Source organism: Danio rerio, chromosome 20, assembly GCF_052040795.2.
Source record: "Danio rerio strain M-AB ecotype USA chromosome 20, GRCz13ab, whole genome shotgun sequence".
Taxonomy (NCBI): domain Eukaryota; kingdom Metazoa; phylum Chordata; class Actinopteri; order Cypriniformes; family Danionidae; genus Danio; species Danio rerio.
Window position 1 is genome coordinate 16,368,803 of NC_141040.1, and position 15,293 is coordinate 16,384,095.

At 33.8% G+C, this 15,293-nt stretch overlaps 1 protein-coding gene across 12 annotated transcripts; it reads right to left on the reverse strand.

Annotated features, from left to right (window-relative positions):
* Positions 1-771: 771 nt before the first annotated feature.
* plpp6 (phospholipid phosphatase 6) lies at positions 772-12,943 on the reverse strand. 12 transcript variants are annotated; one of them, XR_015517641.1, is made up of 5 exons: positions 12,277-12,939; positions 10,949-11,016; positions 2,983-4,067; positions 2,220-2,847; positions 772-1,954 (listed from the first exon to the last, which is right to left on the reverse strand). XR_015517641.1 is itself a non-coding variant. In NM_001328339.2 (3 exons), the coding sequence occupies exons 1-3, from the start codon at positions 12,432-12,434 to the stop codon at positions 3,700-3,702; spliced, it is 594 nt and encodes a 197-aa protein (NP_001315268.2). In that variant the 5' UTR covers positions 12,435-12,943; the 3' UTR covers positions 3,098-3,699. The 12 variants fall into 12 exon arrangements, 2 of the variants coding, with proteins under 2 accessions (NP_001315268.2, NP_001315267.2); XR_015517640.1 differs by having other exon boundaries at positions 2,085-2,847; XR_015517636.1 differs by lacking the exon at positions 10,949-11,016.
* Between the last annotated feature and the right edge of the window lie 2,350 nt (positions 12,944-15,293).

The following is a 15,293-nucleotide window of genomic DNA, read 5'->3' on the forward strand; positions in this document are numbered from 1 at the left end:
AGTCTTTATAAATTTAAGATATTTAAAAGCTTTTTAAGACTCCGCGGATACCCTGACAATTACTTTTTATATTAAAAAAACATTATTTTGTGTGTTTTTCTCAATAAATCAGTGACATAATTTATAAATGTCAATTAAAGAGTTAAAACCCTGTAATTTTCTGAACAATTTAGTAGTTTTGATCAAGACTGGGGTTGATTAACAGAATTATTCAAAAAAAAAAAAAAAAAAATATATATATATATATATATATATATATATAAATAAAAATTATCTGACGCAAGCAGTTAATTCAGTGGATGTTTTTATCCAAAAGGGTGGCAAATTTGCCCAGTGTATCGTTGAGTTTAAAAAATAAATAAATAAAAAATAATAAATGTATTTTCTTAAAATAGGTGTCAAAATAAGATTTGTCACTCAAAAATCATTCTATTAGCTAAAACACAGAGAAAGTTATGGCCAAATCAAGACTCAAAATCCCCCCAGAATGGATGAAAACATGCCCAACAGCACATAAGGGTTAAGTAAAGTCAACTAATCGCTTTTTACAGTGTAGAATTCATATTAACAGTGTCAAATGTTACAAATAATTTTAATGAATAAATGTAATCATGCTTGAATTTTTTTTATAAGTGTAAGAGATAGCAGATGCCATAAAAATATGCTTTATGATTGTTTTGTTACACTTACTGACATTTAAGTGGGTGTCTTTTGCAAATCATGCTAAAAATATAGCATGAAAAAACTTAAACGTGTATTAGACTTCCATTGTTTGATCCTTAAAAACTCCTTTTAATCTTCCACCCATACACAAGTTAAAACCATGGTACATAAATACACAATCCTTCATTAAAATGGTGTTTTAAAGTGCCACAGTTACAGTTCAGCCCCACACAACCATGCACTCTTTTATAATCCAGATGCTTCATTCTGAATGATGATTCAGCTAGACTAAAATCAAAATTATGGCCATTATGGTGCAATTTACCCTTCATTAACAGTATACAGAGCGGCCGTTATGTCAGATTCTTCTGGGATATATGGCAACAGTTTGCAGCATATCATTTATGGCTCTAGAATCACAGTTGTGGCTTTAACCCAATTAAAAACCCAGCAAATTTTGCAAAGACCAAAGCAAAATGTTTACTTCTCCAAAAAATAGCATCGCAAAGTGCAATAAAATGTTGCATGGGCTAGCACACGATACACAAACACAGAAACAAGCTTTTATCCACAAACAAAGACGACTTTAAGATATCAGTGTAATGAGCAAACCCTCTGAGATAACAGCACTATTCCTTTGTGAACATCTATCAAGGACGGCGCATAGCCTGAAGGTATCAGAGATGTGCTGAAATTCACCCCGACGCTTCAAATCCTCTCCCACGCTTAATTAAATATTCATTCATGGTAAGCTTTTAATTTTAATTACAGCTCTGGCAGGGTTTCGATTAAAACGGAGGCAAAAACCTCTATTGTTTAAGATATGAATATGCATCTCTACAATGGTTAAGTTCAAAGTCTGAAGCCAGAGGTTGTCTTCTCCATAAAAGAGCAGAGATAGGTGGCAGCGTATTCATAAAGACTGCTTTAAACTATCTCTTAAAGGGACAGTTCACCCAAAAATTATAACATTTACTTGTTTTAAACCTTTTGAGTTTCTTTCTTCTGTTAAAAACAATAGAAGATATTTGGAAGAAAGCTGAAAACTCCAAATCATTGACTTCCACGAAATTTTCCCCCTTATTTTGTGTTCCACAGGTTTGAAAACATGGGTGAGTAAATAGTAACTCAATTTACACTTATGGGTGAACTATCCCTTTAAGGCCTTGGTCTACTTCAAACAAAATCAAACTGATGAATTGCTTCATCAAATCAATTTTAATGAAGAAAAGGAACATTGTAATGATTTAAAGCAGTGTTTCTCAGCCACGTTCCAGGGGGACCACCAGCTCTGCACATAATCTATGTCGCCTGAACAAAATTCAGACCATAAGTTTAATAGCATAGACTGAAAAACCTTGAAGGATAGGACAGAAAAAGGAGACATCCAAAACATGCAGTGTTGGTGGTCCTCCTGGAACATGGTTGAGAAACACTGATCTAAAAAACGTTTTTGACTTTAAAGAACTTTCCGTGTAATACAACGGCTCTATAGATGCTTAATGTGCTTCGTGGATGCATTGACACAATAAAGAACCTTTATTTTTAAAGAGGACTCTTAAAAAAGTATGTGAAGTGGACAAAACAGACTAATTATAAAAGCATGACTTTCTCGGTCTACTTTTGAGCCAATAGGCCTTCAACAGTTCTCCAAGTTACAAAGCAAAAACCCTTCATACACCGATTTTGCTCATCTTCATGTTCCTCAAAATAATTTCTCAGCAACGGAAACAGGCATAATTTCGCTAAAACTTTGGCAACTCGATTACACTTTACCACACAATGAAAATTCTGTCATTATTTATTCATAGTTGTATCAGTCCAAACCCAAAAGGTATATTTCTGGAGAGATTTTTGTCCAATATTACCATTTATGAATCAACTGTTTCCTTTAAGTCTTCAAAAGAGATGCGATCCCTTTATATGATGAGGACTTACTTTGTTTAGTCTTCAAATAAAGACTAAATGCATGCTGTGTGCAGTTTTTTTGTAAATGGTAACATATCGGAGGCTGCAAAGCAGGTCGCACACCAGACAGCTTTACTTTGACATTTCTGCGAGCGAGAATGATGTTGACTGAAACTTTCTGTCGTATACTACACCGACCAAAAAGGTACCCTTTAGTCCAGGGGTGTTCACACTCGGTCTTGGGGGGCCGGTGTCCTGGAGAGTTTAGCTCCAACCCTAATCAAACACACCAGAGCCAGCTAATCAAGCTTATTATATATATATATATATCTTATTAGATTTACTAGAAACTTCCTGGCAGGTGTGTTGAAGGAAGTTGGAGCTAAACTCTCCAGGAACGAGTTTGGACACCCATGCTTTAGGCAGTGGAAACGCAAGCCTGATAAAGATGACCCGTACCATATTGTACCACTCAGTGGAAACAGGCCAAAAAATGCTAAATGTTGCACACTTAATCACTAGGCTATTTGCACCGACCCAATGCAAAAAGTTAGCCTAGAGCCCTGTAAAAGAACATCAATTTCTGATTTTATTCTGAATATATTAATTTGTGTTCCAAAGATGAACACAACAGTTAGTTAGTAAATGACAGAATTTTCATTTTGGGGTGACCCATGCCTTTACTGCTCCAACAAACTTGATCATCTTTTCAATGTGACGTAATATGAACCTAAACCCTGGTAAGTGATCTGTGAGATTAATATTTTACATTCAAGTTAGAAGACACACAAAACCCACATAAATGCAACTTGAAAGACATTAAAACAATAGTTCACCCAAAAATAAACACAATTCCTTCACAATTTACTCTAAACTTTAACGAATTCCCACGAAACAAGATATTCTAAAGAATGTTGAAAAAAAAAACGAAAACACTATGGAAGTCAATGGCTGTTTTTTACTCAACATTCTCAAACAGGTTAGGAACATGCGAATTGAGAGTAAATGATGACAGAAATAGCATTTTTGGGTGAACCGTCCCTTTAAAGATTTCTAACCAGCACAGTGGCAGCAACAGAATAAGTCTAGATCCTCCAAATAACCATTTCTTCCCTTAGTCTAAGCTTCTCAGTGAAGCTGTCCAATCGCGCTCTGCAGCATGACCGGAGACAACCAGAGCATCTCTACCAGATTATACTGCCAGTAGCCCATGAAGAACCCAAACGCAACATCCGTCACATTATGGCGTCCGAGCAGAACCCTAGAGAAGCCGACAATGGTGGCCCAGAGCAGGACAAGGACGCGGAGCGGGGCCGCCAGCACCAGATGGTTCAAAAGAAAGCGGGCACACATGGCAGCGCGTGTGGCGTGGCCTGATGGGAAGGAATAGCTGTCCACGGAGAATGTGGCAAACATGTCCATGCGGTTATGAGCTGGACGTCGACGCCGCACTACAGCCTTCAATACGCCCACCAGGACAACATCCAGAACTAAGGCTGGAAAGAAAAAAAAAATTAGAAAAGATGCAAGGAAACTGTAGACTGCAAATTAATATTTCCATCAGCTGACTAGTTTTTTCAAGCTGTAAACCATAGATCGGTGTTTCTCAACACGTTCCTGGAGGATCAACAACACTGCATGTTTTGGATGTCTCCTTTGTCTGTTCCCCTCATTACAGGTCTTTTAGACTTTGCTAATGAGCTGATGATCTGAATCAAATGTGTTTGGTTAAGGAGACATGGAAAATGTGCAGAGCTGGTGAACGTGGTTGAAAAACGTCACAGATTAGTCATTCATTTATATTTAAATTGGGAACAAACACAACCCTTATTTCAAGGTTTCTGCAGGTTTTACAGAGTTACATTTAAGACATTTTAAGACCATTATGAATGACATTTGTAACGTATACAGGGCTAAATGCTAAGAATTTTTTTAATACCCCAGTTAGAAAAGATCTTTACTTGCCCTATCCAAAAAATTATTACCATTTAATACATTTAATAATTAGAAATTTGTTTGAATATTTTTTAAAATAAATTTTCAAATATATCCATTCATTCACAAACCCTATAACTAGGCTCACACGGAGTCTGTGTGCACAGAAATCTGCAGATTTTTTTGCTATTCATTGAGTTCATTCATTAACACACAATTCAATAAAAATAATAAATAATAATTAAATATTTAGTTTAAATTAATTTCAGCAAAACATTTACAAATATAATAATGTCCATGATATATATATACAATACAGTTTGTAAGGTCATATTTTCTGTCTTTTAGTAGATATATCATTTAAGTTGCTTGCTTTGTTTACTAATTAAGTGGATCTAACTGGATTTGCATTGTAAACATTAATTAAAAGTTAATAAGGTATTATTTTTATTTCATATATAAAGTATTTAGTTATAAATATTTTTTCAGGCCATGAAAATGTGCATTATTTCATTAAAAAGGCAAAAGAAACATTTATTTCAACTTGTATTTAAAAAACAGGTGACGCAGTGGCGCAGTAGGTAGTGCTGTCACTTCACAGCAAGAAAGTCGCTGGTTCGAGCCTCGGCTGGGTCAGTTGGCATTTCTATGTGGAGTTTGCATGTTCTCCCTGCGTTTGTGCGAGTTTCCTCTGCATACTCCGGTTTCCCCCACAAGTCCAAAGACGTGGTACAGGTGAATTGGGTAGGCTAAATTGTCCGTAGTGTATGTATGTGTGTAAATGAGTGTGTATGGGTTTCCCAGTGATGGGTTGTGGCTGGAGGAGCATCTGCTGCGTGAAAGCATATGCTGGATAAGTTGGCGGTTAATTTCGCTGTGGCGACCCCTGATTATTAAACGGACTTAGCCAAAAAGAAAATGAATGAATAATTATTTAAAAAAAGTTATTATCCATCCAGACAGAAATTTGTATATACACAGTATAACAACAAGACCACACTACACCACACAATAATAATAATAATAATAAAAATAATAATATTGGACTTAAAACACAAGTTCCTTACTCTTTGTCTTTATTTAAAATATTAAATTACAGTTGGAATAAAATAATTACTATACCAATGCTATCTTACGGCATTTCGCAACTTTTTGATTTAGTGGCTAATTAATATGAATTCGTATGATCTCATTCAGACAATTTAGTATGATTTGCTCATCACACAATGACAGTTGGGTTTAAGGGCTGGGTTGGATGCCACACCTCTTTTTTTTTTTTTTTTTTTTTTTTAATCATACATTTTCATATGACTGAATTAGGCACTAAACTGACAAAATGTAAAATCTCGTGAGATCTGGATATACTGACATCAGCAACAACAATAATGGAATTAAAATTACATTATTTATAGCATTTTATTTTACACTGTAAAACTGTTGGTTTCCACATAACTGATTTGTGTTGGAGCAACACAAAGAAATTAAGTTAACTTATAAGTTTTTACAAATTTGAGAGGATTAAACTCAAAACAATTAAGTTGTCCCCTAAAAACACAAAGAATTGTGTTGTTCCAGCTTAATTTAAATAAGTGATTTGAACAAACAGCAAAAGTTATTTTTAGAGTGTATGTTTTATACTTGTTTTTTTTTTTTTTTTTAGTTTGTACGTCACTCAGAACTTGCAGAGATTTGTTTGCAGTTTGGGTCTAGGTGCACTCTAAAATATGTTGTCATGGGCTGCTTTGATATTGTGCCAGTGCTGTGCAACTGATTACATAAATAACTGAATCAATCTCTGCGTTTTGATGATCATGCTATGCTAAACCATATTGTGTCTTTAACACTTTTTAAAAACAATAATACGAATACAAAAAATACTAAGAACTTGCAAATCCATTGCAGCAATGACCCAGCCTGATCTCACCAGGAAACATTGTATGTTTTGTCAGTTTAGTAGCTAATTTGTACACATTCGTAGTTCAGTCCAGTTCATTTGTACGAAAATGTACAATTTTAAAAAGGAGGCGTATCACCAAACTCTGGATAACTGCATAAGCAAATCAATCAAAATTTTACAAATGAGATCGTACAAATTTATATGAATTAGCCACTAATCAGAAGTTATGAATTGCAGTGAGATAGCGTTGAATGACCATCCCAGCAGCCAGCTCTAAATATTGGTCAGCTGCAGCACAGCTTTCTCTAAATAACACACAGCACTCAATAACACTCACTTACTTGCTTGGTTGGTTAGTTAAGTGCCAAACACAAGCAGTCAATGAAGCAGTATATTTGCTTTATCACTATGCAGGGGACTTATAGTAATTACCGCCTCAGCACAATCGCTTTTTGTAAATCCACACTAGAGTTTTATAGCTCTACAACAGATTAATCACGCTTGACTAAATTGTAAACTTGATATATCTTCAGGTAGTCTTCACTCTCAGAAATACACAAGCTGTCACGGTGGTACACAACAGGTTTATTAGGTACCTCTTTTTACATAAGTAAATCTACAGATGCGACAACAGAAGAGTCGAGCTTTAAATGGGAAAATTGTCACGTCTTTCATAAACCTCTGAGAGTGATGCTAATGGTCTAATCTGATCGAATGATTTATGATATGCTAAGCTAAGCTAAAAGTGCTTCTGCTAGAGCTGGAGATTGGTTAAATTGAATAAAAAATGTTAAAATTCAATTGTTTGAGTAAGTTTATTTCTAAAAAAAAAAAAAAAAGTGAAGTGCTTAATGATAAGTAATAAATTCAACATAATGCTATTATTGTAGTCACCATTTTGAAGTCTTACTTTAACCAAGTGGCAACCTCCCGCTCTCCCCCATGAATCAAATAAATTAATTAAAATTCTGCTACTCCTGGCTCCATAATAGAGCAAATTTCTATTAAGTCCACTGTTAAAACAGCCAACTTTACAGCAGGAAAAAAAGGTGTTTACAGTCTGGTATAAAGAACAATTTTGGTTCATATACTGTAGCTAATATTTGTATAACTCAATTTCATTAATATTAAGTTATATTAACTTTGCATAATGTAGAGCGTGGGCGAATTCCATATATTTAATCCATATATCAATTCCATATAATAAATCGTTATTGATTTGTCAAAGTTACAATCTTTTAAAATACTTAAAAAAAAAACTTACAAATTTTTAAAACACTTGCAAAACGATCATTCCCAAGCTCATAGAAGCTGATTCCATCATAGGCTAATTTCCTTTTTTTGTAAATTCCCAGTTTTTTTCCTGTTGATTCCCAATATAAAGTTTCCATTTATTCCACTTTCAGGAATTTTGTAACCCTGGTACGCAGGAACTAATTCAAACTTTTCAGTTCTTGACAACCTCACAGGATAAACTTTCATGAAAAATCACTGACCACAACTTGCAGAACTGGTTTTTATGGCTGAAAACCACAGGAAGAGGACACTATCAACCACAAAAATTAATTGAATCAGCATTTGCCATGTTGTCCCAATCAGGTGAATGATCAGAATCACTAAACTGGTTTTTGTCATGCATCTCAGTAATAGTAACATCACTACAGATCACTCCACCTCACAAACTGGACACAAAAAGGGAGAAAATCTACTCCACAAACATAAGTTTATACTTAAAATGAGCTGAGATATTCAAGTGTATGCATCTAGGGATGGGGTTCTTTACGGTATTTAAAACCTGATCTGATCCTGAGAGTAATAATTATATTCCAAAATGATTTTTCACCCTTCACTTGTTATAAACCTGTTGAAGAGTCTTTCTTCTATTAGGAGATATTTTGAAAAATGCTCTAACCAGGGCTTAATTTGTGCTGGAACACGCTAGATCCAGAACCTCTGAAAACTGATCCGGCACCCTCCTTAACGCTCTCCTCCCCCATCCGCTGTTCACTTTCACTATCTTCCGCGACTCCACAACACTGTTCACTTCTGTCTGTGACACCCACACTCTGCTCACTTTTATCCACGAGACCCCGCCGCCATCCACAGCACCAATAACCCCTGCTTTCCACTTTCATGCATGACAAAATCTCCATCCTCCTGTAACATGCCGGATTCGTTACCCCGATCTGTTCCGGGAGTCCAAAATTGAAAAAAAAATTAAGCACTGGCTGTACCTAATGACTTACTTTGTATTTGTTTTACCTAAATGTCAATTAGGGCTGCATGATTAATCAAAAAAAGATCACGATCTCGATTTTACTCAACACAGCAGCCTAATTCAGCTTTTCTAAGAATCAGCCAATTAAATTTTCAAGGTCAGGAGAACAGAAAAGTCTTCACAGCAACATTGACACCTTCAAATGGCGTTAAAAGTCGCACAAACTGTTTTCATGAGGTATAATTCTCCCAAAATGTCATTTCTGTCCTTATGTGTTGTGTTCAATGATGTATTCACGATCCCGAAATCACACGTGAGCTGGCGCACTGTTTGTTTACTGCTGAGAAGGCGAGCGTGCACGCAAATGACGCCTACTTTAGTGAACACAACCTGCATATGTTGTAAATAACAGGTAATAAAGTTGTAAATAACTTTCAGTTTGTTGCACAAAGCGATCATTTGAGGGCCGTGCGGGAGGTTTGATTTGCATGTATGCGTTTTTTCTCACAGTGACAACAGATGAGCTGCACTCGGCAGTGAAAGTGAAACCTGTGCACACATCCTTCAATGATCATATCACATTTTAGAGTTATGATTATGACAAGCATTTGATGTGATCGCATTTTAGAGTCATGATTACAACAAGCATTTGATATGATTTGATATTTGCTTCATCTTTCATAGCGAACACAAAGTGTTGTGCATGAAAACAAATGTTTACTGTGTCAGTATAACAACCCTAGCCTATACATAATGGTCTATTAATGTTGTCAATGACAGATGACAAGCACATGCCTTAAACCTAATAAATCAACTTCAGAATTATGAATAGTTATATTCTGATGTCATCATTTTACTGTGAATTAACAAACAGGCCAAGTCTGCTCAAGTCCACCATAATACTAAATTTAGCATTTTAAGAAACAGTAGACCTGCACATAGGCCTAATATTATTATTGCCGTTTTACCATATGTTTGAGAATTAACAATAATAATAGGCTAATCATATTAACCTTTATTTTACATTTACAGAATCGTGAGAAAGAATCGTGATCTTGATTTTAAGCAAAATAAATCGTGATTCACATTTTTGCCAGAAGCGTGCCGCCCTATTTCAATGATTACAGGTTTCAAACATTTTTTTCATAAAAACTTATTTTGTGTTGAACAGAAGAAAGAAAGAAACAAAGATTTGAAACCACTTCAGGGTGAGTCAATTATTTTGTGGGGCAAACTAGCCCTTTAACTTGTGAAGTAAATAAAACACTTTGGACAGGAAAGCTATCTTTGTAAATGAATCAGCCGTTTGAACAAAACATTTGACTCAGTAGCCCCTTTCCGGAAAATTACGGGCAATTTTCCGGAAAGGTTGTATGTGTGAACAGGCCCTTTTTGAAAATACCAGTAAATTCGTTCTGGCTATTTTCCGGAAAGAGAAGTTGTAACATTACCGGGAATTTGCCGGAATGCTGCGCTGTGTGAATGCACAAGGAAGATTGCCGGTGTTTGTTAGAGCGCGTCCACATCTAGAACGTGCTGACGTGAGACACCTGCTTTAGCCAATTAGAACAGTCAGACGCATTCACGTTGCCGGAATCTCATATTTACCGGTATCACTGTGTGAAAGGGGCTATTGAATGTGATGACATAGTTTTTTATGACAGGTCTGAACCAGCCAAGGCATCAGCACAAAAACACATCAAACTAAACTGTTTAATGATCCTTATCGGGGGGAAAAAAACACTTGAAATACCAGAATTCTATAACTAGTTGAATGGCTGCATGTCGTTCTGGCTGTTTTCATACAAGACACCATATTTTCAAGTCATATTTACATTTAAAGCTTCTATCGGGATATCAGAATTAAGCTTTGAACCACTGTTGTTATATATTTATGAAGCCATTACCCTAAAAATACAATCTTTTTAGTATTAGAGCCTATAATTGTGCATGAGATACTAGGCTTTTTGTGCTCAGTCATTTTAAAAAAAAATATTGAACTATTGGGAAAAGTCTGTGTATTATAGATATGTGGGTTTTATTTTAATTAACATTACTTACACAAAGTTATTAAAGACGATGTAAAAAGGGTCAAAATTACCTCCTCTGTATTTCTAGTGTTAAATTATCAAGTTGATAAGCATTGCTCCTGCTGTGAGTAGGATCAGTAAGTGATTTATTGTCAGTTTTCCTCTGTAAACAATGGCGAGATGCATTATGCTAAATATATCTTAATCTCTACAAGAACAAAGCGGATGCATTTTAAATGTGCTGCTGATAAGCCACATCAACAAAAGAAAGCCAGAATGAATGGAAACCTGCCTCACCTGCAGGTAAACCTGGCACTGAAAGCGCCTGAGGGAAAGAGAGGTCCAAAAGAAAAAGATCGGGATGTCTAATAAGGAAAAGGTGGGATGAGATGAAATGGGTTATGATTGGCAAAATAAAAACTCTGGAAGTTCCAAGAAAGACAAAAGTAACTCATTAAAAGAAGTTAATTTATGTAAAGTTCAGAGAAAAGCAGTGTAAAAAGTAAAACAATTATGTAAAATATGTAATAAAAATGAAAAAACAAAAACAAAAAAAAACTATTAATAATCAAATAAAAGTGACCAAAATAAATATATTGAATAAATTAAATGAAAACCAAACTGATTAAAATAAATCTATATATTGCTTCAACTAAAATAAATGACTTAAGCAAACTGTGTAAAACATTCATTAAAAATAAATTAGTAAATTGATTAAAATATTGCTTAATAAACCTAATAAAAATACCCTTTTTATTTAAATAAAATAACTAAGTAATTATTTTACTATTAATATTATTATATTTATTATTACTTTAGATTAATAAAAAGCTAATTAAAACAATTGATTAAAAATCAAAAGATCAAAAAATTTGTAATATTTATGAAAATATAAAATATAACTTTAGTAAACACAGACTTAAAAATGACTAAATACTTGAAATTAAATACATTCCATTAAACTAATTTATCCAAACAAACTAAAACACTTGATTACAAAAAAATAACATATTACGGCCAATCTTGTACATCTATTTGGGGATTTTTTGCATTCAAAAGATGATTTGATTGAAAAGATAGGAAATGTTCAAACTTTTAATTAAAGATTTCAGATTAAAGCAAATTTGCTTAAACTAATTTATTCAAACAATGAAAAACCCTTAATTAATATAAATAACACCAAGTTTGACATAAATTAAACATCATATTTATGCACATTTTATTTTTGGCCAAATAATAATAAAAAAAATCTGACATTTGAAATATAAAATTTTCCCATAATTTACTTATATAATAAATGTAAATATATTGAATATATTCTCATATGTTCATTGGGGGCTTTTTGTATTTAAAAGATGCAGAAAAGATTAAACACATTGAAATGGTTAAGATTATTATAGATTTAAATATATTTGATTAAACTAATTTATTCAAACATTAAAATTTTTCTACGTAAATTATACATTGAACACATTTTTGGTCTAAACAACAATAAAAAGCTGACATTAATAATATTAAACTCTCAAAATTAACTGAGTTATTATAAATGAAAATAATAAATAAATATTCTGATTGATTTACACGATTAAAAACTGTCAGAACACTGAGCAATAAGTGCGCTTTACCCATGAGCAGGTTGAGCATGACCTCCTGTCCGGCGGGACTGTCGCTCTTGTACAGGCAGTAAGCAGCTCCTGCCAGCCACGGAATGCCGTGACCGGACACCTCGATGAGCTTCATGAGCGGCCGCACGCTGCCCCAGGACGAGTCCTCGCAGGCGCATACTCCCAGCCGCTTCGACAGCCACAGGTCGATGGCCAATAGGGAGCTGAGCGCGATGCCGAAGAACGACGGGTTGAGCCGCATGCAGTCCTCCTCAGGTAACTGCTGCCCCCCGCCGCCGGTTGACGAGTTGGAGGAACCAGAGCCTCGGCGGCGGACGGGGCTCTCTGAGGCGCGGAGTCGGGCAGTGGTGGGGTCCGAGCCCTGTCTTTGCAGCAGCTGCGGCGGCACAGGAGAAGGAGGGGTCCTGTTCAGAGAAATGAACTCGTAGCGCCCGTTTCCACCGGGACACGGAACACTGCCGCTGCGCCCCGAGCCGCTCCGAGCTTTAGGAGAAGGCATCGCGCTTGACTTGACGGGATAGTCCGATGTTGCTGGAGTGTCTTCTGTGTTATTATATCGCTTTTTCTACGGTCATAGTTTTTTTCTTACAGGTGATGAAAGAGAGCTCGGCTGACCAGATAAACGCGTAGCGCCATCTTTGAGCTTCCAGCGCAATGCACACTGGGAAATATGTGACAGGAATACAAAATAAATAAAGGAACGTCAAAGAATTAATTTTCAGGCTCGTAGCCACGGGACTTCAGGTGGTTAGAAAGACTCACTTTTCACTAACAAAAGTTTAGAATTTGTCCCGTACATGAGAGCTCATTTGTCCTTTTTTGACTGCTCTGCCATCATAGATTGTGAAAATAACCCATTGATTATGTGACTTCAGTTATTCAGTTTTGGCCAATGCAAACAATTCTATTTTTATAAAAGATATTTGCCTAAATGATAGACTGGTTTTAAATTTAAAAATCTTAACACATTCATTTTTTTTAATCATGTAATATGATGCAATTTGTATTTTTTTTATTCATTCATTCATTCAATCATTCATTCATTCATTTTCTTTTCAACTTAGTCCCTTTATTAAAAAAGAACCACCCCTTTTCCCAGGCTGGTTACTGGCCTGGTTTTTGAGCTTTGCAATATTAAGCAAATTATGCAGTTTGTGTTGAAAAGCATTACATTAGAACATACTGTATTAGGCAGAATAACTATTAAGTAGTGCGATTGAAAAAATATTGGACAAATAAACAAAACTAAAATATATTTTTTGAAACATTAAAAAAGTAAAACCATCAAACGTATAAAGTAAAACTGTTGCTGATTGATTTAATGAAATATACTTCAAGGTAATAAATAAAAGCAAAAATATCATAAAATATCTAAAAACTACAACAAAATTTAAATAAACAACAACAAAACATAAAAACTAAAATACACAGTCCAGCTAAACTTAAAACAAACAAACAAATACAAAAAAAAAATAAGTTTAAACTAAAACAAATAGACATGCAACAAAAATATATAATAAACATGATTAAACAATCAGTCAATAAATGAAACATAAATAAAGATTGTTTAAATCAATTCATAGAGTTTACTACACAAAATTCTTTCTACAAAAATGTAAAATTGATATTGAGTTAGAATGTTTTATGAAAGCACATTTATTTCACATTTATTTTGGTCTTGCCAATATACTCAACATTTTTGGATTGATTTTGAAGCTTTTACTACTCATAATATTTTAAAAACATTTTCCTTATCTTATAAACATGTGATTTTGGGTTATTAGGTTAAGGATCGCTCTTTAAAAGAGTCTGGTTTTATTATAAACTTTATTTTATTATTATGTAAATTTCCCACACAATTGGCAAAAAGCAAACCCCTCTTCATGGTGCTAGAGAAAGAGATTTGAATGTATATAAAAGTAATTTTTAAGTCTAAAATATAGAAAAGTAATTAAAACAGTTAATATATGCTCCTCCTTTAACATTTTTGCATTAAAAATGTTTGTATAGATCATTTTCAGGGATGTAAACAAAAACAATGGTCCCAACGTATTTCCTGTTTTTACGTTTTTTAATTTCTATAGCTAAAAAGATCTACATATTGATAAATAATGTTTTATTTTAAATAAGTTTAAAAGCCTATGGAGGACGAAACCTACAAAAATAAATAAATATACAAATATATAAATAAATGAGTAAATAAATTCCTGCATAAATAAATAAATAAATATGCAAATAAATAAATGTAAAATTCCACAAATTGCTGTATAAATATATAACAAAAACAATTAATTTTGGATGTAGTTGCGTATTTACTTCTCCTCAGCTCAACATGTTAATGAAAGAAAGTCTATCAATCATCAGAAGGTGGTCTTTATGCCATAAAAGACAATTTGATAGAAAAATTTGCATTCCATTTTTTTTGACTGGCTTCTGATGATTAACAGACACCCTCCATGTTGACCTGAGGAAAAGTAAAATACTTTCAGTTTAACATTTTCTTATTCCCCCAACATTTGTGTAATTTATTTAATTCACCTACCCTCATTATTAATTATTTAAATATTTATTTGCAGTAATTAGATTTTTTTAGACACATTTATTTATTTTCATATTTATTTATTTATTGTTTTGTTTATGCAAGAATTTGCAGATTTGTTTACTCGTTTATTAATATATTTGCATATTTATTTTTTTTATTTATTAGTTTTGCAGGTTGCATCATAAACAATTGCCTCTTATTACAGTTATAATTTTTTTAAATAAAAAGCAGGAAATGTTCATGGGACAATGACATTATCACATTGAAATGGTCTATAATGTACATGCATTTTCTGTAGTAAAAGTCCATTTGACTATTGACTAACTATTCTTATTAACTAAAATTGGAAAAAAAAAAAGAACAATATCTTTATATGTAGTTTAAAAATTATGTAATATGCAATTATGCAAGTTACTTGAAATGATTATAATGACGGAATTTATTTATTTTGTATTTATTATGTTGTACAATGATC

What these genes read in the sequence shown, in the direction of transcription:
- plpp6 (NM_001328338.2), bottom strand. Translation starts at nt 12,775, where the DNA reads ATGCCTTCTCCTAAAGCTCGGAGCGGCTCGGGGCGCAGCGGCAGTGTT. An exon ending in CATGCTCAACCTGCTCATGG is followed by an intron (nt 4,068 to 12,276) that starts GTAAAGCGCACT and finishes TTTTCTTTCCAG; the next exon opens with CCTTAGTTCTGGATGTTGTC.